Raw genomic sequence first — 23,401 nt, forward strand, 5'->3', positions numbered from 1 at the left:
GATCATTTTTTGAGGGGGAGAGAGAAAGAGAGAGGCCAATCAGTTTCAGTCCAAAGCCAAGAGAGAGAGAGAGAGCACCCAATCAGTTTCATTTCAAAGATATATAAACTAGAGAATGAAATTTTATAGTGAGGCGAAGGTCCCCACTTGTAAAACATCTGCCTTCTTTTCCAATACCCTTGTGTTTGACCGAGGAGGTTGTAGAAATTGACCCTATTTCTATAATAAATAAAGTACAAACGCACACATATTCAATGTACAATGGTCCCTCACCTGCTTGTATATGTGTTTCTACGTGTGTCGCAGCTCCCCTTCTTTGAAATTCTTAAAAAGCTAAAAGCTTTTTTAAAACTATCAGTACGTACAAGTGGGCCACTGTACACAACCCCATCTCCACCACTATAAAAATTCCATGTTTCCCTTCCAAAACCCACCACCCATCTCTCTCTCTCTCTCTCTCATCATGATCAATCTAGGAAGGACCTTACTCATCTTGGCAATAGCCATGGCTTTAATCATGACTCATATCAATGCTATTAGCCAGGAGGAAGAAGAAGTAAACTTCATCGAGGAGGAAGAAGTTCCTGCATTGGACTCCGAATCCATTTCAACCGACCTCCCTCCAGCTGATAGCGAACCTTCTTCTTTCCGAGGATTGGGCCGGTTCCTCCTTGTCAAGAACAAGCAGAAGCCCCTCAAATGCAACAAGAACCCACTAATTTGCCGGTCTAAGGGCAGTGCAGGGCCCTTCTGTTGCAAGAAGAAATGCGTCGATGTGAGGACGGACCGCCTCAACTGCGGCCTCTGTGGAAAGAAGTGCAAGTACAATGAAACATGTTGTAAGGGCAAATGCGTCAACCTATCATTCCACAAGAGGCATTGCGGACGTTGCAACAACAGCTGTGGAAATGGCAATTTCTGTTCATATGGCTTGTGCAATTATGCTTAGAAACATTAACCTTAAGTCGTCCACTAATTTTAAAATATTTATATTCTTTTCATTTCATTCTTTCTAATTTTATTAAAACAAAAATTAAGTTGTCAAGCTTCCAATAAACGTACTCTTCTCGTTCTTTCGAATAGTGACAAACATTTTTCATTTCTTGCTTCGAACTTAAGGGAATCAGTGAAGATGGAGTTCGGTGGTGGACGAATGTTGAGTTTTCCAGGGTAGATTAGTGGGCCATGGGACAACAGGCCGCACAACATTTCCGGGCTTTTCCTTTGTACACGTGGAGCCCCTTGTTCAGTACTCTTAATCCTTGATATTATGGGGCCCAACGTGTATGATGTCCACCCAATTTGATCAATCCATACATGGCTTGGAAAATGGATGGCTCCAAAAAAAAGGAAACTTGATGGATGGATTGGATCATATCATCATTCTACAGTTTTTTGCACAGTACCCAATAAAATGTATTTTGGACTTAATAATAGACGGCTCAGATTGATCCATTCGACTGTCCAAGTGATGGAATGGAACTAGGAGCACTACAACTTATAGTGCTCTTAGAGCCTGGTTTTTAGGAACATTGGTTAACCAAAACCCGTCAACGAATTAATGGCCTTCCAATGGATGGTTAAGAACAAATTGTCCAACGGATTCACGTTTAAAAATGAAATTGAGAGGCCAGGATTGTCTCACCGTTGCAATTCTAATCAACCACCTATCGAAAGTGTTTTTTTTTTTTTTTTGGCAAACCGGTTAAATGGTTTGATATATGGTACTTTTGTGGGCACGCTATGACAGCCCTCTCTCCATGCTACACGTGGCAGATCGTTCGGGATCCATCTATTCGCCGTACTAAGGCTGATAAATGATAGCAAACATATCGGATGATACTCGCCATCTAATCAGTGGAATTCAAAATAACAATGGAACTGAACGGCTGATATTCAGTTCTTGAAAATGAAGAAAAACTGATGGTGACAATAATCTCAAGTGTTTTGAATCTCTGCCGTAAACCATGTATAGCGTCAAGGAAGCGCGTTCTAATCGCAGAATACATCCCCACAACCAAAAACTTACAAAATGCTGAGCCCATTTTATATATATACAGCCTACCTTTTGATTATTAAAGGAGCCTTTTGGTAGTGGATGCTATTTGAGGTGGAGCATCTGCACGCTCTAAACAAAGGTTCTTCACATATGCCAATTCACGTGGAAATTCAAAATGTTAATCGGGCTGGTCACTTAGACCAATATTCTGGGTCAGTCCATTCATCAGGTGGGCCAGACATGTTTATTAATGGACGACAGAGGGTGAATAGCCAGTCCACATCCAAACTAAATGTTTTCACCATATGATGAGTGGACTAGCCTGGTTTTTAGGTTGTACAGCATGCTCTCCGGATTTCAGTTTGTACCATTAGAGCACACTTTTCCGCCATCCAAACCGTTGAGATTATGGGCCTCGCAAGCGATGACTGAATAATAAAAAAGGGAGAAATTTCCTCCGTATATAGAGACCCAATCTATAGGGTATTAGGATATTTGTTGGTAGAAGGCCTCCACACAGGTGGGACATCTAAAGGTTCCCATTCAAACCGTCCGAGCTTTGTGCCATGTGAATCAGAAATTTAATTATTAAAAAAGGAGAGCCAATCGATGTGCAGACACCCAGAATGAGTTTTTGGACATGACATATAAGAATTTGGGGTAGGTGAAGCAATTTTAGCCAACTAACCCTGCTATGCCGGGTTGCCCATGCCAGATTTGTGAGATTCCATTGTAAGTTCATTTTATTTTCGTTTTTACTGTAAATGGTAAGTTTTAGTTCTTACATAACTTTTAATCTTTTGAGTTGTAGTAGTCATGTCCAACATGAAAAGGACTTTAAAAAATTAGGAGAATAACATGGTTAGGTCAAATTGGATACTTACTATTTTTCGCTGAAAACTATGAAGTCTAATAGGAATATGGTTGTCTATAATTAATAGGTTTATTAATTATAGTAAATCATGTTTTTAGGGAGTTTGAGTCTAAAACTCTGTCTTAGGTTTGAACTCATTTTTTAAAGGATTGTAATTTTGTTTTTATAGTCAATTTATTTTCAGATTTACTAAAAATCATTTCTAATTTTATCCCTCATAAATTTAAGGAAGCCCTGTGAGGAGGCCAAATTGCTCAGCAAATTCAGATTAGTTATTCCCTACGAAAGATTGGCCTCATCACATTTTTTCCTACATCACAACCGATTAGTTATTCCCTAAGAAAGACGGTGACTGACCTCATCACATTTTTTCCTGCATCACAATCATTACATCTGATTTATGCACACTTGTTTATCGAAATATGACAATTGAATATTTTTCATCTTTAATTGACCAATCAATACCCACCAATCCTATAATCAAATTGTCAAATAATCATAATGTTTGGCTCATGATACATCGAGACTGAGATCCATGATTTGGAGAGTTTAATTATTTATGCAAGGTATGCAATTTCTAAGTACTTTGAAAATGCCTGCGTATCATTGGGCACCCGAGTATGAAATATCTTATCACTAAGGAAATGGGCTTTTTACATCTACCTCGTGTGGCAAATGCAATTTTATATAAACGTACCCCCTTCTGCTTTTGATTTTTATGGATACCACCTCACTGTTTTCAAGATTCATTGCTGATTTCCCCACACGAGAAACCATCCTCTATTAACATCCTATCTTTATTTTAAAATAAATACTAGGACAAAACCTATGACAGATCCACTGTACACGATGGCCGGCAAATACCTCAATCCAACCCGTCCAAATTATTGGGCCTCCATCAGTTGGTACAGAGTTCTGAAATCAGATTCATTGCATCATGTGGTTCTTCGTATGCCCACTAAAAAAGAAAGTATTTTGGTGATTTGCTCCACATTCCCATAATACCTCTTGACGTAGGGTAAGGAGAGGAGGTATCTGCAAAACTGAAAGAGAGAGGGAAGGTATGCCTAACTATCATATGATAAAGCAGGACTTTTAGGGATAGCAGCAATCTATACAATGAATTTTAGTGCAGTCAAACAACACAAGTGATCACCACTAATCTACCCTGGGAAACTCCACATTCCCCACCGCAAAACTTCATTTTGTCTCTTGCCTTGAAGTTCCAAACAAGAAATGAAGAGAAGGAACTGAAATAAGCATTACTAAAAAAATATTCATCACTATTCAAAAGAATGAGAAGAGTACATTTATTGGATGCTTGACACCTTACAATTTTGTTTTAAGAAAAGAAAAAATCAAATGAAAAGAATATGAATTTAAAATTAGTGGATGACTCAACGCTTATAGTTCTAAGCGTAATTGCACAAGCCATATGAACAGAAATTGCCGTTTCCACAGGGGTTGTTGCAACGTCCACAATGCCTCTTGTCGAATGCCAGGTTGATGCATTTGCCTTTACAACATGTCTCATTGTACTTGCACTTCTTCCCACAGAGGCCACAGTTGAGGCGGTCTGTCCTCACGTCGACGCATTTCTTCTTGCAACAGAAGGGCCCTGCACTGCCCTTTGCCCGGCAAATTAGTGGGTTCTTGTTGCACTTGAGGGGCTTCCGGTTGTTCTTGGCAAGGAGGAAACGGCCCAATCCTCGCAATGAAGATGGTTCGCTATCAGCCGGAGGGAAGTCGGTTGAAACCGAGTCAGAGTCCAATACAGGAACTTCTTCCTCCTCGATGAAGTTTATTTCTTCTTCTTCTTCCTCCTCGCTCATAGCATTGATATGAGTCATGATTAAAGCTAAGGCTATTGCCAAGATGAGTAAGGTCTTTGCTAGCTTCATGCTTTGAGAGAGAGAGAGAGAGAGAGAGAGAGAGAGAGAGAGAGAGAGAGAGAGAGAGAGAGGTGGTGGATTTTGGAAGGGAGCTTGGGATTTTATAGAGTGATGGAGATGAAGAGAACGATGGGTTTGTGTACAGTGGTCCACTTCTACTGAATAGTTTTATAGAATCTTTTGCTTTCTACGAAATTCAAATAAGAGGAGCTGAGAGACAGTTTCACAAATAGAAGTTGGTGAGGGAGCACAAACTCGAAAGTCTGGAACTTGTGTGCATTGACTATTGGAATGTTCAGACTCAGCATTCCAAAAACTGCAGAGAGTGGTCAAACTTCAACGTGTTGAAACAAAATGACGATTTGACAAACTCAGTATAAACAGTATAAAATGTTTTGGAAGGCGACTGTTGTAGGAAGTGCCTTTTTTTGCACGGAAGCGGCTTCCGTGGTGTTCCACACGCCACCGACTTCCTTGGCGCGTTCACGTCACCAAGTTCTGTGGGCTCCACAACGATGTAGGTGTTATATCCAAGCCATCCATCCATCTGGCGAGAACATTTTATTGCACAATTCTAAAAATGAAATAGGGATATAGCTCAAGTGAACCACACCACAGAAAGCAGTGGAGACAATGATGGCCACCATTGAAAACTTCTTGCGGCCAAAGAAAGCTGATATATTTTTTCCCTTCATCCAGGTCCGTATGAAATTATGAACGGGTTGGATGGCCAATAAACATTACGGTGGACCCTAGGAAGCTTTCAACAGTGGGAATTACCGTCTCCACTGCTTTCTATGGTGTGGTCCACTTTAGATTTGGATCTTATTCACTTTTCGGCTCATCCAATAAAATCATCTCACCAAATTAATTGACAGTCATCATGGTGGACCCCACAAAACTTGGTGACGTTTGAAAGGTTTGTTCTTGCTTCGGCTGAATGTGTATCTCCAGGAAGACTCATGCATTCATGAGTCAAAATGAAACATTTTATGCATTGTGATTGTTTTGCTATGTTTTTCTACGATGTTATACTTGATTGATACATTTTATGCCTGTTTGGCCGGGCAGATTGGATGGGATTGGAAGATGGATCCCGGGATTGGCCAGGCGTGCCAAACAAACACCAAATTGTGATCCCGGGATATAGCAATCCCATGGATCTTAAGACAATCCACTGACATCACCATCATTGCCTTTAAATCCCATCCGATCCACCCTAATCCGTTCAAATTTGCCTGAGACGTGTTTGGTTCGATGGATTGGAATGGATTGGAAGGTTTAATCCCAGGATTGGCCGGTCGTGCCAAACGGACCCGATATACCAATCCCATAGATCTTGCACCAATCCACTGACGCAGCCATCATTACCTTGAAATCCATGCAATCCACCCTAATACCAACCAATCCCGTCCAATCTGCCCGGCCAAACAGGCCCTGAAACTAAACAGGGTAGGAGGGCGTAACAGCATTTGCTTGGCTGGAATTGCTCCGCTGGAATAGGAGCCCGAGCCTTTTGGATTTCTTTAGGACTTCTTTTGTTAAATTGACATTATATATTAATTGGTTTGTTTTATAGTTTGTGTAGTTCTTTTGTGCACTCATTGGACTTGCACATTTTTTAGGGCTTGCCCATTTGCTTTATGGTTGCTTATCCCTTATCATTTTTTATTTTTACGCCCTTGAGTATGTGCTATTCTAGGGGCCACTGTTGGCCAGTTGCATTAGAAAGGATTAGGTGGGACGGGATTCAAAAACTATAATTATTACCCATAGCAGGGATTGTTCCCGGTTACCATGGGATAAGCTTAATTCCATACTTTGTTTGTAATACGGTGGTACATTGAATGGAAATACCCACCATCATTTGAAACTATTGAAAATAACACACATGTGTTATATCTAAACCGTTCATTTGTTTTGTAACCTCTAAAAATGAGACAGATCCAAAACTTATGTGGCCCCAAAGAAGTTTTCAACGGTAAGTATTCAATCCCCGTTGCTTTCTATGGTGGGGTCCACTTGAGCTTTAGATTTACCTGATTTTTTAGCCCATGCTCTAAAATGATCTCAAAAAATGGGTGGACAGTGTGGATATAGCCCACACATCATTGTGGGACCTACACAACTTGCTAACATTGAGTGAAATTGGTACGAACCCAATGCGATTCCATCTAATCTACTTCCAAGCTTTTCCATTCTTCCCAAACATGGAGTGGAATTGGCACAGGACCAGATGCAATTCCATCCCACCTAATCCTTTCTGGTGCAACTGGCCAAACAGGCCCTAAATCAACTTGCGCGTGGGATGAATGTAATTTGACCTGCAAGCATGGTACGTGTGACACTTATGTAATTCTCAGTGTGACACTTGGGCTTTCGCGGCCAAAGCATTGTACTCGATTGACAAAAAATTAAGGCATTACTGTGACGCCCTGTCATTGTGGTCACATGTGGGTGAGCATACGAGGGCAGGTCCTAAGATGGCTGGCAGGCTATTGTGTGGCTGGCAGGCTACTGTGCACATAGTGAAGGTGAAACTTTGTCCTACATCGGAAGTGTCGTCTGAAGTAATGGTAGCTATATGTGGAGTTGTCACCCTATACTGCATGAAGCCTTTTGAGGGAATTCTCCAAGAACAAAACTGTACGGGCTGTGCCCAGAGCGGACAATATCATACAGTGTGGGTGTAGGCTGTTACAATTACACTTGCTTTCTTTTATCTATCCAACCTTTTACCCTACCATCTCCCCTAATAGCGAGGAAGCATGTTCTAAATGCGAAACGCATCCATACAAACTTCTAAAATGCTGAGCATATTCTATACACCACCTGCATGGCAATGCTTAAAAGAGCCTTTTTGTAGTGGATGCTATTTTGGACCGAGCACTTTGAGGTGCTAAGCAAAAGGTTCGTTTACACGTGCCAATTCATGTGCAGATTCAGCGCTCATTCGGTTGGCCGTTGGGACAAAAAATTCTGGTCCATCCATTAATCGGGTGAGCTAGACATGTTAAGAATTGGACATTAGAGAGTTGAAATAGTGTAAAAGAACCTCGTTTCAACACTGTGGTCTTGGTATCGATCCCTAGTGGGGGTGGCTAACACTGAAGTGTCAACTAACAGTGAGTGTGCTAACAAGCTAACAAAAAAAAAAAAAAAAGAGTTGAAATATAGGATGTGGCTTGGACGCCAACATGATATACAAGGAGGGGAACAAGGCAGCTGATGGTGTGGATTGGGGGATTTTGTACGTCCTATCTATGGTTCAAGTTATCATGTGGCGTATTTATATAAGTGATCGCTTATATAGCTGATAAAACTGTTTTACCGTGTGGATCGGAGTGAAATTTTCAAAGGTAAAACATGCTAAAATAATATTTTATATTGTAATATTGTATATGTTTATTTTTTCAATTAAAAATCCTGCCATTCATGGATAAATGATATGGATATTTTGTTCAAGGACTAAAGTAAATAACAAAATATGTACCTGTATATATTCTATAGGTAGGATGTCTAAATATTGAATATTTTTTGGTGCATAGTTCATCCATTGTCACACCATTCATCACGTTGGATATTTCATCAGTACCAAGTAGAGCATTTCTGTGCCCGCGACTTATCAAATGAACTAGAATTTTCTTTTCACCTGGGATGGGATATATATATATATATATATATATATATGGGAAAAGGTACTATGCGCTCGACCTCACGATAAGCTCCCGTGAGGTCGAGTTGTGTGGGCCCCACCATGATGTGTGTCGACCATCAACACCGTGCATTTGATGGGTCCCCTTTAAATTATGGGATATCCCAAAAACCAGCCGTATACGAAACTCAGGTGGGCCATACCATCTAAAATCATGTGAAGACACCGTTAAAACATATAAAAGCACCTAGTGGGGCCCACCTGAAATTTTCATGCATCTGAAACTTGGTCTGAACCCTCATCCAAGTGGGAAACACATAATGGATGGTCTGGATTTGCAAACCACATCTCGGTGGGCCTAAAAAATGGTTATGAATGTTTTAATGGTACATGGCCCCTCTCCACTTCTGTATGTGGTGTGGCCCACACAAGTCACGGATTGACTTGATTTATGAGACCTAGGCCCACAATGGAATGGTACATCTGACTGATGGGATAGATTTTCGAATCACATCACGGTGGGGCCCACACAGCTCGACCTCATGGGACGAACTTGCGTGCGCGCGCGTGTGTATATATATATATATATATATATATATATATATATATATATATATATATATAATGCTCACACACAACTAGCTGGACCGTCCAACTAGTTTGACTAATTATTGCTAATTAATGCTTAGAAAGAGAGGGTACGTGGTTTCTCCGTGGCTTTTAACAGGCTCTTATTAAAAAAAGATCAAAAGTCATGGGACCCACCACTGTGTTAACGTGAAATTTTCTAGGATCATCATGTGTGTCATCTCATGTGAGATCTTGGGTCCAAAAATTAGCCCCATCTATTATTCAGGTGGACCACGTAATTGAAAATAGTGTAAAAAAATCTCACCATTCAAAATGATTCCTTTGATTGGGCCTATTTGAATCACGTGTAAGCATGATATTTTGGTACCATACATGGCTTTTGGTGTGGCCTCTAACGGCTGGAGTGGATTTCACATAACGATAAATGTGGGCCCTATAAAAATTAAGGGTGGACATATTTGCATCAACTAGAATGAGATTACAAATATGATAGTCGGAGGGAATCTTATATATACATCACACGGTTAGGCCTTTTAAGAAAATCAAATTTAGCTTCCCTCTCCCGCTGTTGGCTCCAAGAAAAAGGCCCTCCCCGCTTATCATTAGGAGAAAAGAGGCATTTGCCAACGAAAAAACACCAACGAAAATAGGTATGACATAGTCCTCACGCCATATGGTGCATCCTTCACCGTGGGTCAACTTGTTATATGTATCGTATATCCATGCCATTGGTCCAAATCTGCAGGTCATGTTCCAGCAAGATTCCAAAAAGTTAGAAGATAAAAATCTCAAGACTACCACACGGTAAGAAATATTTGATATTGAACGTTTATCATTAAAAACTTCCTAAGGCCCACTTTAGTGTTTATTTTCCACTTGACATATTGATAAAGTTATGAAAACCTAGATTATGGGCAAGTGAAAAAATAAAATAATAAAATTTTCTTGATCCAAAAATTTTATGGTTTACAAAATGTTTCTAATGGCTAATCACCATTGTTTCCTATGGTGTGGTCCACCTGAGATTTATATCTATTTTAGTTTTTGAATAGTGTTTTAAAATAAATTGAAAATATAATTGGATTGCATGGATATATAATACATATATCAAATTGAGCCCCACGGTAAGGGATGCATCCTATTGTGCTTGGATTAAGTGCACTCCATGCGGGGTTGGAAGTTCACGGAGAGCAGCTTGGCTAGTGACCCTGCCACTGGCCAATGGCTAGTGGTCGGTGCTCTGTGGGCCTCACCACGATGTATTTGTTTCATCCATGCTATTCATCTATTTTTCTATATCATTTTATGGTATAATACCAAAAAAGAGATATATTCCAACTTAAAGTGGACCACATCACAGAAACAGTATTGACTGAACGTCTACCATTAAAAAATTCCTAGGGGCCATGAAAGTCTTGGATCAAGCTGATCTTTGTTTTTTCCCTTCATCTAGGTCTTGATGACCTAATCAACATATTAGATGTTGAATAAATAGGACAGTAGGCCTTAGGAGGATTTTAATGGTGTGTATTCAATCTCTACTGTTTTCTTGTGGTGTGGTCTTTCTGAGATTTATATTCAACTAATTTTTGGGGTCAGGGGCTAAAATGATCTGTAAAAATGGTTGGACGGCATGGATAAAACATATACTTTATAGCGGGGCCCACAGAGCACCGGCCACTAGCCGGGCTAGTGGCAGCACTCTAGCCAAACGGCGTAGTAAAGATAATTACAGAAGAATAGTGCGTTAAATGAGGTGAGAGGTATGGAGAATGGTTGTTTCTAAATAAAGTGGGATGATTAAACAGGGTGTACATGTGTGATATATTGGAGCAATGCGCCACATGTCTAAAAAATCTATTTTGTTCATTAGATTGGGACCCATGTAAGCATATCAAGTACTTTTTTTTTTTTTTTTCTTGTGATCAATAATATAATATTCACTTACGAGAAAAGTGAGTTGGTAAAAATTCATTCCAACAATATAAATTTCACTTATATGTGTGGTTCCAGTAGTGAAGATGATCATTTACTAATTTTTAGTACATAAAATTTTATTGGTGGGCCCTATTTGATAAACGGGTTAGATCTACGACATGTAACTGCCATTATACTTATGTAAGACTCGTCTTGTATTTTCACATCTAGTGCATTACATGTATATAGAAAGATATTTTTTTTTTGTCATTTAATGCACAGTTCAACTAGTCATGTGTGAGCATTTCTCTCTCTTTCTCAAATTGGCCCAAGTAGCTCTCTCTCTCTCTCTCTCTCTCTCACTCTCTCTCTCTCTCTCTATATATATATATATATATCAGCTTTGTTATTTGGTACAGATTACTCTAATGCCTCAAAAGTCCCAATGAATTGTAATAAAAGGGTCAGGGGAGGTATTTACAAATTTGAGAAAACAGAGGGTGATGTGTCTCTAATTTTCACATAATAAGGAGATTTTAGGAATTACAGATGGCAACAATCTATGGATGCAATTAGTACAGTTAACCGTCACAGGGTAGCCCATTACTGTACTCTGGCAAGCTCCATGTTCACCACCAAAAAACTACATTCTCCAAGCAAGAAAAGAAGAAAAGGAACTCAAATAAGCATGGCTAAAATATAATTTAATGTTGAAAATAACATTTATTAGATTTGACTTCTTACAAACTATTTTCAAGAAATGAGAAGAACATAAGCTTATAGTGGACGACTGAATGTTAATGTTTCTAAGCATAACTGCACAGACCATGTGTACAAAAATCACCATTTCCGCAGCTGTTGTTGCAACGTCCGCAATGCTTCTTGTTGAACGCCAGGTTGACGCATTTCCCCTCACAACATGTCTCATTGTACTTGCACTTCTTCCCACAGAGACCGCAGTTGAGGCGGTCTGTCCTCACATCAACACATTTCTTCTTGCAACAGGAGGGCCCCGGGCTGCCCTTAGCCTGGCAAATTCTCGGGTTCTTGTTGCATTTGAGGTTCTTTGGCTTGTCCTTGGCCAGGAGGAACCGGCCCAATCCTTGTAAAGAAGACAGTTCACTTTCAGCAGAAGGCAGGTCTTTTTCTTCTTCTTCTGCTTCGTTGTCAGTAATAGCATTGATATGAGCCATGAATAAAACCATGACTATTGACAGGATGAGTAAGGTCTTTGCTAGCTTCATGGTTAAAGTTAGAGAGAGAGAGAGAGAGAGATGGATGCTGGGTTTGGAAGGAGTCTGGGATTTTATAGAGTGGTGAAGCTGACGCGAGAGATGGGGTTGTGAACACACGATACAGTGGTCCACTTCCACGGCTAGTTTTATAAAACAAGTATGGTTAGGCCGTTCAAGCTTTTTAAGAATTTCAAATAAGAGGAGCTGTACACGGAGATAGGAATACGAGTGGGTGAAGGAGCACAATTCCTATTTCTGGAAACAATGTACATTGATTACGTGTATGAGTGCGGATCCTCTGTTTCGTGAAAACAGTGAGCACCTGAATCCAGCTTTACTATTGGTCCACGTCACTGTAAGTGCCACGTCATCATATTTTTTAAATATATTAAAAAAATACATTTAAGGAGAAGTCTAACGGAAACGTTAGAACTTAGACGGTTTCCATTTGGAAATCGGGTTGCATGCTGAGTACGGTACGCGCTTATCTTACTCAGTGAACTCAGTTGAGCCCACCTTGTATGTTTGTGGTCTATCCATGCCGCCCATCCGTTTTTCCATATAATTTAAGGGGTTGAGCCCAAAATTGAAGTATATCCAAATAACAAGTGGATCATAGTACAGTAAACAGTGGGGATAATGATTTCCACCGTTGGAACCTTTCCATGCCCCACAGTTATGTTTATTTGTCATCCAACCTGTTCATAAGATCATACAGACATGGATGAAGGGAAAAAACAAATATAAGTTTGATCCCAAAACTTTTGTAGCCCCCAAGGAATTTTCAACGGTAAACATTCAATTCAACTGTTTCCTATGGTGTGGTCCATTTGAACATTTTATATGCTTCATTTTTGTTATCAAGCTCTAAAATTATGTGATAAAATTGGTAGACAGAGCGGATAAAATACATAAATCATAATGTACCCCCACAGAGTTTACTCAGTACGCTTAGCGTACTGAGTTACTCACCGCGCAATCCGCGTCCTTCCATCCGGGGATTCACAGTCCGCTTCCTTCCGTTTGCGGATTCAGCAGCCGGTTGAGCAGCGGGACCCCTAAAGTGATGTTACCTAGTTACGTGGGCCCCACCATGATATGTGTTTTATATCCATACCGTACATCCATTTGGAAATATCATTTTAGGGTATGAGCCAAAGAATGAATCAGATCCAAAACTCGAGTGGACCCCACCACAGAAAAATATGGAGAGAGTCACGCCCGCCATTAAAAACTTTTAATGGACACAGAAGTTTTCAATCAAGCTGATATCTGTGTTTTCCCTTCTCTAATGTCCATGTTAACTTAAGGTCCATGATTTTTATTTAAGTTTCCATTTGAACAGCGAGACTCGCTACTAAAGTGATGTCACCTAGTTATGTTGGTCCCATCATAATGTATGTTTTGTATCCACACCGATCCATATATTTGGAGAGATCATTTAAGGGCATGAGCCAAATAATGAATCAGATCAAAAACTCGAGTGGACCCCACCACAGAAAATAATGAAGAGAGTACACGCACAATTAAAAACTTCTAAGGGGCACAAAAGTTTTCGATCAAGCTAATATCTGTGTTTCCGCTTCTTTAATGTTCGTGTTAACTTATGAACAGGTTAGATCTCAAATAAAAATCACAGTGGACATTGGGAAGGCTTCAACGGTGGACGTCACTCTCCTCACTGTTTTCTATGGTGGGGTCCACTCCAGCTTTGGATCTACCTCATTATTTTGATCATGCCCTAAAATGATCTCTCCAAATGGATGGGCAGTGTGGATACAACGCATACTTCATGGTGGGCCCCACAAAATTTGGTGGCGTCACTTCAGTAGCAAGTCTAGCTACTCAACCTATCGGTAGTTAATCCGCCTCCAATTTCTTTCTTCTAAAATTTAATTAAGCCGTATCATCTCACGGCAATTTTATAAGATTAAAAAAAATATTTACAAACTTTGCTTGATTAGCAAGGAATATTAACTGCGACCCAGGATGAGTGATGTCCGTAGGATCCTCACCGTGGGTCCACCTCGATCTATACATTGTATATCTACTCCATCCATTTGTTTTCTCATATTATTTTAAGACTCGACCCGAATCAATACTTGTGATCGGGTCAGACTTAGTCCGGATTAGTCTAGGCCAGGCCAGGACTCGGATTGGGTTAGGCATGTTGGACTCGGTACTGAGTCGGGTCAAGTTCGGGTTAGGCCTATTTCAAAATTGAATCAAGTCGGGTCAGCCCTAACTCGATTTGAATCGACTCGATGCCCACCTCTAACCATGATGGTTATTTTTTTTTTTTTATCCACAATGTTTATCCATTTTACCCACTTACATCAGGGCATGAGTCTAAAAATAGATAAATCAACATCTCAAGTGGACCACAACATAGGAAAAGTGGTGATTGAACAAAAACTATTATAAACTTCGTAGAGCCCAATGTAGTGTTTATTTTCCATCCAACCAACTGATAACTTCACAAAGACATAGATGAAGAGAAAATACAAATATCAGCTTGATCTAAAACTTTTGTAGCCCCCAATAAGTTTTTAATCTTCTAATCATCCATGTTTCTTGTGGTGTGGTCCACCTGAGATTTGGATCTTCCTCAATTGTGTTCTCATGAACTACAATGACTTGTAAAAATGGATGGACGGCGTGGATAAAATACATACACCATGGTGGAGCTAATATAGCTTTTCGAATAACACTCAGTACTACATTTGGTGGTATATGCTACCAATGTCCCCTTTGTAAAAGCCACTTGTATGAGAAAATAGTCAGTGGCTTAGGTGGGTCATACTGTGATGTTTTCTGGAAAATCAATCTGGACCACAAGGTGTGTTACCTTTTTTAGGCCACAGGCCGAAAAAATCAATTTTATCTATAATTCAGGTTGACCACATGATTGTAAATAGTGCATAGACAATCCTCGCCTTCCAAATTGTTTCCCTTAGTCTTGCCCAAGTGATTCATGTGTCGGTATGATTTTTAGCAATACAATAATCTAGTTGTTGAAGTAGATTTTGATGTAAGTATAATGTTTGACCCTTTAAATAAAGGGTGGACATCTCTCTCTCAACTATTTCCTTTAGTGTGTATCTCTAGGCTCAATATGAGAGTTAATAGCCAATGGTTATAGTGGATATTATATAAACATCGCAATGGGCTCCAGAAAAATCAAGAGTTATGTTATATACACACACACTCTCTCTCTCTCTCTCTCTCTCTCTCTCTCTCTCTCTTTGCAAGTAGATAAGTATGGGGGATTGAATTTTGGCGTGGGCCCACCATGATGTGTATGCAAAATCCATTATGACAATTAGATACATAATCATTTAGGCCTGAATTCAAAAAAAAATAAAAAATTATGTTAACACAAGATTCATGTGAGCCACACCAAAGAAAATATTTAGAAGAGAGACATCCACCCTTAAAATTTATAGGACCTACCATGATAATTATATAAAATGGCCATATTAGTTTATCTAATAGAACTACATCATTTTTTCTAATGGAACCTTATTACTTTGTTAAATGAACTCGTCACTTTGTTTATTGAAACTCCGTTATTTTATTTGACAAGCCGCTACTTTATCTAGTGAAATCATGTCACTTTGCATAGTAGCATCATAACTTTGTCTAGTAGAACCAAGTCACTTTATTCGAAAACTCGTCATTTTATCAAGAAAAACCTTATAAATTTGTCTAGCAACAACATCACTTTATTTAGTGAAACATCGTCACTTCGTCTAATGGAACCCCGTTACTTTGTCCAATAATCACTCACTTTGTCTAGCACCCCTTTAACTTTATTTAGTGAAATCTCGTCACTTTATCCAACAACCTCGTTGCTCTGTCTAGTAAAGCCCTGTCATTTGATATAGTAGAACTTTGTCACTTTGTCCTACTACATAGTCCCTTTGTCTAGTGGAACCCCATCACTTTGTCCAGTAACCCAATCACTTTGTCTAGTGAACCTCGGCACTTTGTCTAGTAAAACCCAATCACTTTATCTTCCAGCCTCGTCACTTCGTTTAGTGGAACCAGGTCACTTTGTCTAGAAACTCATCACTTTTTCCAACAATCTGTAATTTTATCTAATGGAGCCCTATTTTCTTTGTCTCGTTTAACTTTATTACTTTGTTTAGTGGAATCATGTTGCTTTGTCGAGCAACCTCGTCACTTTATTTAGTATAACTCTGTCACTTCATTCAATAACCCCGTCATTTTGTTTACTCACTAAAAAAAAATTATCAGCAATGGATGGTCTATATTGTCAGTGGCCCCACATTATTTAAGGCCTACGTTGAATTGTGCCCTATATAATGTAGGGTCCACATCAAAGGTTGCCCTCACATAAATAGAGGTTAGGGCTCCAAATCATGTACATTGTATTGCTAACTAGTATAATGTGTTGAGTAAACTCTGCAGGAAAGTAAATTACATCTTGCCCCCCACATATACCATATTTCCTCTAGGTAGGAGCTATGTTGGGCCCACCTAATGTATGGGTTTTATCCATGCCGCCCATCCAATTTTTTCAAATCAGTTTAAGGTTTAGTCCAAAATTAGGTAGATTTGAAGCTCAAATGGGCCACACTAGAAGAAGTAGTGGTGATAATGATTTGAAACCCTAAAATGGGTGTTATTAGATAAACTAATGTGTCCATTTTATAAAATGAGGGGGTTTCAATAGACAAAGTGACAGGTTCTTTAGACAAAGTAATAGGATTCCATTAGACAAAATGATGGGGTTCTATTAGATAAACTAATGTGTCCATTTCATATAATCATCATGGTAGGTCTTATAAGTTTTAAGGGTGGATGTCTCTCTTCCAAATATTTTCTTTGGTGTGGCTCACATGAATCTTGTGTTAATCTAATTTTATTTATTTTTGGATTTGGGCCTAAATGATTACGCATCTAATTGTCACAGTGAATTTTACATACACATCATGGGGGGGCCCCGCCAAAAATTCAATCCCCCTTACTTCTTCAATTGTAAAGAGCGTGTGTGTGTGTGTGTGTGTGTGTGTGTGTGTGTGTGTGTATTGTATGGGGTGTGACTCCTACAAGTGGCTTTAACAAAGGGGACACTGGTACCACCAACTGCAGTACTGTGTTATTGGAAAAGCTCTATTGGCTCCACCATGATGTATGTATTTTATCCATGTCGGCCATCCATTTTTTTCAGATCATTGTAGTTTATGAGCACAAAATTGAGGAAGATCTAAATCTCAGGTGGACCACACCAAAAGAAACATTGGTGATTGGAAGATTAAAAACTTATTAGGGGCTACAAAAGTTTTGAATCAAGTTGATATTTGTATTTTCTCTTCATCCATGTCTTTGTGACATTATCATTTGGTTGGATGGGAAATAAACATTACATTGGTCTCTACGAAGTTTATAATGGTATGTGTTCAATCACTACTTTTTCTATGGTGTGGTCCACTTGAGATATCGATCTATTTATTTTTTGATTCATGCCCTAATGTAAGCGGGCAAATTGGATAAACAGTGTGGATAAAAAAACAACCATCATGGTTAGAAGTGGGCATCGAATCGATTCAGACTGAGTTAAGGCTGACCCAACTCGATTCGATTTTGAAATAGGCCTAACTCGAACTCGACATGACTCAGTACCGAGTCTAGCTTGCCTAACCCAATCCGAGTCCGGGTTTGGCCTGGACTAATCCAGATTGAGTCTGACTCGATCACAAGTACTGATTTAGGTCGAGTTGGATTGAGTTGGGTCGGGTGTAGTGGGTATCCACAAGATGAAATCACAACTCAAAATCGAGATTCACTTGCTAGAATTGTAACCTCTCCATAGCTACATGACATCTCAGATCTGAAACGTCATATCTAAGTTTATTTATTTATTTATTTAATATATATACGAATCGAGTTTCGGATCAAGTGAGTACTGAGTTGGATTTCGGGTCGAGTCGAGTCGAGTTACTAGGTGACTCGAACTCGACTCGTTTTGAGTTCAAATTGGACGAAGTCAACTCGATTAGGATCGACTCACCCACTCTGTTTGTATCGAGTCGGATGAGTCAAGTTTACTGAGATGTTACTTGCCCATCCCTAATCATGGTGAAGCCCACAAATGTTTTTTATTTTTAGTAGCACATAATACCAACATTGGTGCTGTGTATTATGCCATGTGATCTGAGTGTAAAAGAAAGAACCCAACAACTCCAAATCCCCCAATGTGAGTGAGACTCATCTAATTATATACATTGAATATCTATGTCACCTATCCATTTCGCGAGCTCATTTTATAGAGTAGGCGAAAAAGTGAAGCCTATCCAAATCTCAAGTTGACTATACTACAAGTACCATAGTAATTGATTATTAAAACCTTTTTGTAGGCCACAAATGGTTTTGGATCAAGCTGATATTTGTGTTTTTCCTTCGTTTGGGCTGTATGACCTTATCAACAACAATTGGATGGCAAATAAACATTACAGTTGACAATGAAGTTTTCAATGGTCGACATTCAATAACCACTGTTTCCAATGGTGTGATCCACCTGAGAGTTGTATTTGCTTCATTTTTTGTAAAATTCTCTAAAATAATATGAGAAAATGGATGGATGGGGTAGATATACAATGCATAGATCAAGGTGGGCCTACGGTATGGATCCTACGGATATCACTCATCTTGAGTTGCAGATAACATTTCCTTGCCAATCAGGTAGATTTTGTAAATAATTTTTTAATCATATAAAATTTCCATGAGATGACGTGACCTAATTAAATTTTAGAAGAAGGAAATTGGAGGTGAATTAACTACCGACAGGAGGTTGAGTAGCTATACTCGCTACGGAAGTGACGTCACCGAGTTATGTGGGGCCCACGATGATGTATGTGTTGTATCGACATTGTCCATCCATTTGGAGAGATCGTTTTAAGGAATGATTAAAAGAATGAGGCAGATCCAAAGCTGGAGTGGACCCCACCACAGAAAACACTGAGGAGATTGACGTCCATTGTTGAAGCCTTCCTAAGGTCCACTGTGATTTTTATTTGAGATCCAACTTGTTCATAAGTTAACATAGACATTAAAGAAGGGAAAACACAAATATGAGCTTGATCAAAAACTTTTGTGACCCTTAGAAGTTTTTAATGGTGGTCATGACTCTCTCCACTATTTTCTATGGTGGGGTCCACTTGAGTTTTGGATTTGATTCATTCTTTGGCTCATGCCCTCAAAAGATCTCCCCAAATGGATGGACGGTGTGGATACAAAACATATATCATGGTGGGACCTTCATAACTAGGTGACGTCACTTTAGTACAGAGAGTCTCGCTACTTAACCTGTGCTGAATCCCAAGATGGAAGGAAGCGTTCGTAGTGACTCACTATGCCTGGCATACTGAGTAAACTCTATGGAGTTCACCATGATTCATGAACAGGTTGGATGACAAATAAACATCACTATGGGGCCTAGAAAGGTTTCAATGGTGGAAATCATTATCCCCACTGTTTACTATTCTATGATCCACTTGATATTAGGATATACTACGATTTTAGGCTCAACCCCTTAAATTAGTTGGAAAAACGGATGGATGGCGTGGATAGACCACATACATACAAGGTAGGCCAGCCAAGTTTACTCGGTAGGATAAGAGCCAACTGTACTCAGTATGCAATTCGATTTCCAAATGGAAACCGTCCAAGTTCTAACGTTTCGGTTGGACTTCTCCGTATTTTTGTTAATATATTAAAAAAATCTGACATAGACCAATAATAAAGGTGGATTCAGCTGCTCACCGTTTCCACGAAACAGAGGATACGCACTCTTTTTGACAAGCTTATGATAACATTTCATTCCTTGGTTTAGGGCCGGATTCTATACAGCCGCATACAGCACCACATTGGCTGGGACCACGTTTCATGTGTGGCATCCACCTCGTTCATCTGGTGAGAAACCTTACTTTCACGGTACAACCAAAATATCATCTGGATATATACAAAGCTCAGATGGGCCACATCATTGGAAATGATCAGGTGTTAGGACGATGAAGTTTCTTGTGCTAGTATCTAATAATAGTCGGGCTAACGGATCAAGATGGGACACTGATGTCATGTGGGGTCCACTTGTTATAATGTTTAATCAGGTGATGGGCTATGATAGAGGATCGGGTGGTGATGAGATCATGCACGTTGAATTTTTGGTATGCGTGTCTTGCACAACTGGGTAAGATCGGCCAATTCGGGGGTCCTACGTGGATTTGGACATATCTTAAAAGCACAATTAACAAATGGTCGAATTGCTCGAAATCAAATGGACCAAATTCAATGGTCGATGCAGACATTAAGATCATACAGTGCAAGCTTCATCCATGATGGAGCACAATATTTGGACGGACAGGATTGACGCATGCATGTAGGACATTGCGGTGGATGAATAGTCACCAGGATTTAGGATTTAGGTGATGCCTTAAAATGCACACGGGATGTTAAAGTTCACCCAAAAGGATCATCAACTCTATCTCCGTACATGTCTCATATATTTATGAGATCTGGAGCGTTCATCTGCTGGGCCCCACTGCCAAGGAGAAATGTGTTTCAAAAATCAAAACCAACAAATCATCCTAGCTGGTCTCCATTGGAAGATATTCGTCCATCAATTGTTAGCCGTTCGTCAACAATGTTTTTTCACTAATGGTCGAACCCTTACAAGAAAAAAGTCCAATGATCAGTGCCATATGATCGGCGTGATTTTTGGGGTTGGTACATCCATGGTATGGGTCAGTAGAAAACTTCAGGCCTGAGAACTGCTGAAGTCATCGGCCTGAGGACAGATTAGACAGGCAACGCATGACACACGGTTGTGATTGTCCTATCTAGGTGACTTTCAGATCGTGGTACGAGGATGATGGGGCCCAAGAGGAAAATGGTGTGGATGACTGGACCATTGGTCCCAGATTCACCAACTTAAAAGACGTTTAGATCACGTAATTCGCCCTTGGTAACAGCTACTCGATTTTGGACTTGTTTGAGTGCATGAGGCCTAACATTTCAAATTTTGACAATCTGAAATTTGACAATCGCCACCCTCGAACTTAAAACGATGAAATGGGAAATGATACAATGGGCTAACTGCGCGGTTAGTATCCCATGCACGCAGTGTCATTTGCATTTCTTAGCACCTACATCATCTATCTGGACTATCGAAAAGGTCCAGACCAGTACTGTTCATGGGCTGCCTTGATAAAAATTTCATACTAATGGGATAATCAAAACCGTCCTCTCAGTTGCATGCAAAAATGAATGGATAAGATCGTAATTAGAACATAAGTACAATCATGAATGTTTAGAAATATCTGATTGTTGTTATTCTTGCATGGTAGCAGAAGAAGAGTGGATGGAGCTAATGTACGGTCCAGACAGGTGATTTGGATGCCTATGAGTCCAGATACAACTAAGGAAAGCTTCCATGCACCAGCTTACTATACATCATTTCTCTGGTGAAATTAGGCTCGGATGTGCTCCCCATCTGGTACTTGTTTTCTTAAACAAGGCTTTAACTCGTTTAGAGAGGGGTTTTGCCTCTGCTTAACATAGGATTAAAGGCCAATCAAAAGCGAGTTTTCGACCTAGTATTAGATTTTGCCCATGGAATCTAAACCGCTGATAATTTCCATTTTTTCTTTTTTAATATATATAAAATACCCCATCTGATATTCATACATACAATTATCCATTTTATAAGTGCCCCACATATGCAAACTATTCATCTTAAATGTCTGCATGTGCATCATGTGTCACCATCCAATATGATACATTTGCAATATGCTACCGCCTATCTTTTAGTGGCCTATATTTCAATGTGTGGCACACACCCAGTATATCACATGCAACACATGCCACCCTTATCATCAAATGTCCTACCTGTGTTGTCTGTATTGCTGAGTCACATTACTGTAGTCTTAACTTTTAAGTGCTTCACGTGCATAACATATGCTAATGTGCAGCATGTGCCTAGAACATGTGTACTCATTATTTTCAAATACCCTGTATGTACAACAGTCTAATCAAAATTTGGAGTGCTCCACATATGGCTGTAAGCTTGGAAGAAGGGAAGAAACAAAAATTAGCTCGATAAAAAATTTTGTGGGCCCTGATCAGTTTTTAATGGCTAATAATTGATATTTCCTATGGTAATTCTCCTGATATTGAGATCTGCTTCATTTTTGGTCCATGCCCTAGAATGATTTGGGGAAACGGATGGACAGCATGGATATAGAATAGTGCATCAAGGTGGGCCTCACAATAAGGGCTGCACCATCTTGGTTGAAGCCGGGGCGGATTGGACTCGGAATGCCTTGGTCGGTAGTTGAACCCAGTGTGTTTACGTGGCAAAGTTCTATGGCCCCACCATGATGATGTGTTATATCGGCACCCTCCATCTAATTTTTCATATCACTTTAGGGCACGAGCCAAACATGAGATAGATCCTAAGCTCAAGTGGAACACACCGATAGATATTGATGCCCACTGTTGAAACCTTCCAAGGGCTTACCATGATGTTTAACTGCCATCTAACCTGTTCATACCATCACAGACCTACATGAATGGAAAACACAAATACCAGCCTAATCCAAAACTTTTGTGGCCTTAATAAGTTTTCAACGGCAGGCATTCAATCCCCACTGTTTTCTATGGCGTAGTCAACCTGAACTTTGGGTATGCCTCATTTACGTGCTCATGCACTAAAATTATCTGGCAAAATGGATGGTTGGTGTGGATATAACACATGCATCACGGTGGGGGCCACAACTTTGCCACGTTCATGGTTGTGCCCACTGCATGTCCGTCCTCTCTCTTCTTCTTTTCCAAGCCGTTCTTTCAAAAAGAGAAGATTTCGGAGGAGATGGTTTCCGCCGAGAGAGAGCGAGGATTTTGGGGAGATGGTTTCGGGCGGGAGGGAGGTGCGAGATGGAAAAAAAAAAAAACTTTTAAAATAAGGGCAATATTATCTTTTTCAAAATACAACATTTGATACCTAAACAGTGGGAGGTTAATGACCAACGATGGTAAGGGTAAGCGAGTTTACAAGCATGCTCTTTTTTTGGAATTGACCCAAAACACAAGTAGCTGTACGTCATTGTCACTTTCTCTTTTTATCTGGGATCTTTTGTGGTGTGTAGATCACATCGATTGGCCCCACGAATTCAACGATTAAGATCACTAAACAACATGCTCCTCCTCCATAAA

The 23,401-nt window shown here is 39.8% G+C and overlaps 3 protein-coding genes across 3 annotated transcripts; 1 reads left to right on the forward strand and 2 right to left on the reverse strand.

Annotated features, from left to right (window-relative positions):
- Positions 1 to 505: 505 nt before the first annotated feature.
- On the forward strand, positions 506 to 1,003 carry LOC131239079 (stigma-specific STIG1-like protein 1). The gene has a single exon (XM_058236638.1). It carries the CDS (start codon positions 506 to 508, stop codon positions 947 to 949), a length of 444 nt encoding a protein of 147 aa, XP_058092621.1. The 3' UTR covers positions 950 to 1,003.
- Positions 1,004 to 4,139: 3,136 nt separating this feature from the next.
- Positions 4,140 to 4,794, reverse strand: LOC131238700 (stigma-specific STIG1-like protein 1). The gene has a single exon (XM_058236316.1). The coding sequence runs from the start codon at positions 4,772 to 4,774 to the stop codon at positions 4,286 to 4,288; it is 489 nt and encodes a 162-aa protein (XP_058092299.1). The 5' UTR covers positions 4,775 to 4,794; the 3' UTR covers positions 4,140 to 4,285.
- A 6,880-nt stretch (positions 4,795 to 11,674) lies between these two features.
- Positions 11,675 to 12,147, reverse strand: LOC131238701 (stigma-specific STIG1-like protein 1). The gene has a single exon (XM_058236317.1). The coding sequence runs from the start codon at positions 12,131 to 12,133 to the stop codon at positions 11,735 to 11,737; it is 399 nt and encodes a 132-aa protein (XP_058092300.1). The 5' UTR covers positions 12,134 to 12,147; the 3' UTR covers positions 11,675 to 11,734.
- Positions 12,148 to 23,401: the final 11,254 nt, after the last annotated feature.

Source organism: Magnolia sinica, chromosome 3, assembly GCF_029962835.1.
Source record: "Magnolia sinica isolate HGM2019 chromosome 3, MsV1, whole genome shotgun sequence".
Taxonomy (NCBI): Eukaryota; Viridiplantae; Streptophyta; class Magnoliopsida; order Magnoliales; family Magnoliaceae; genus Magnolia; species Magnolia sinica.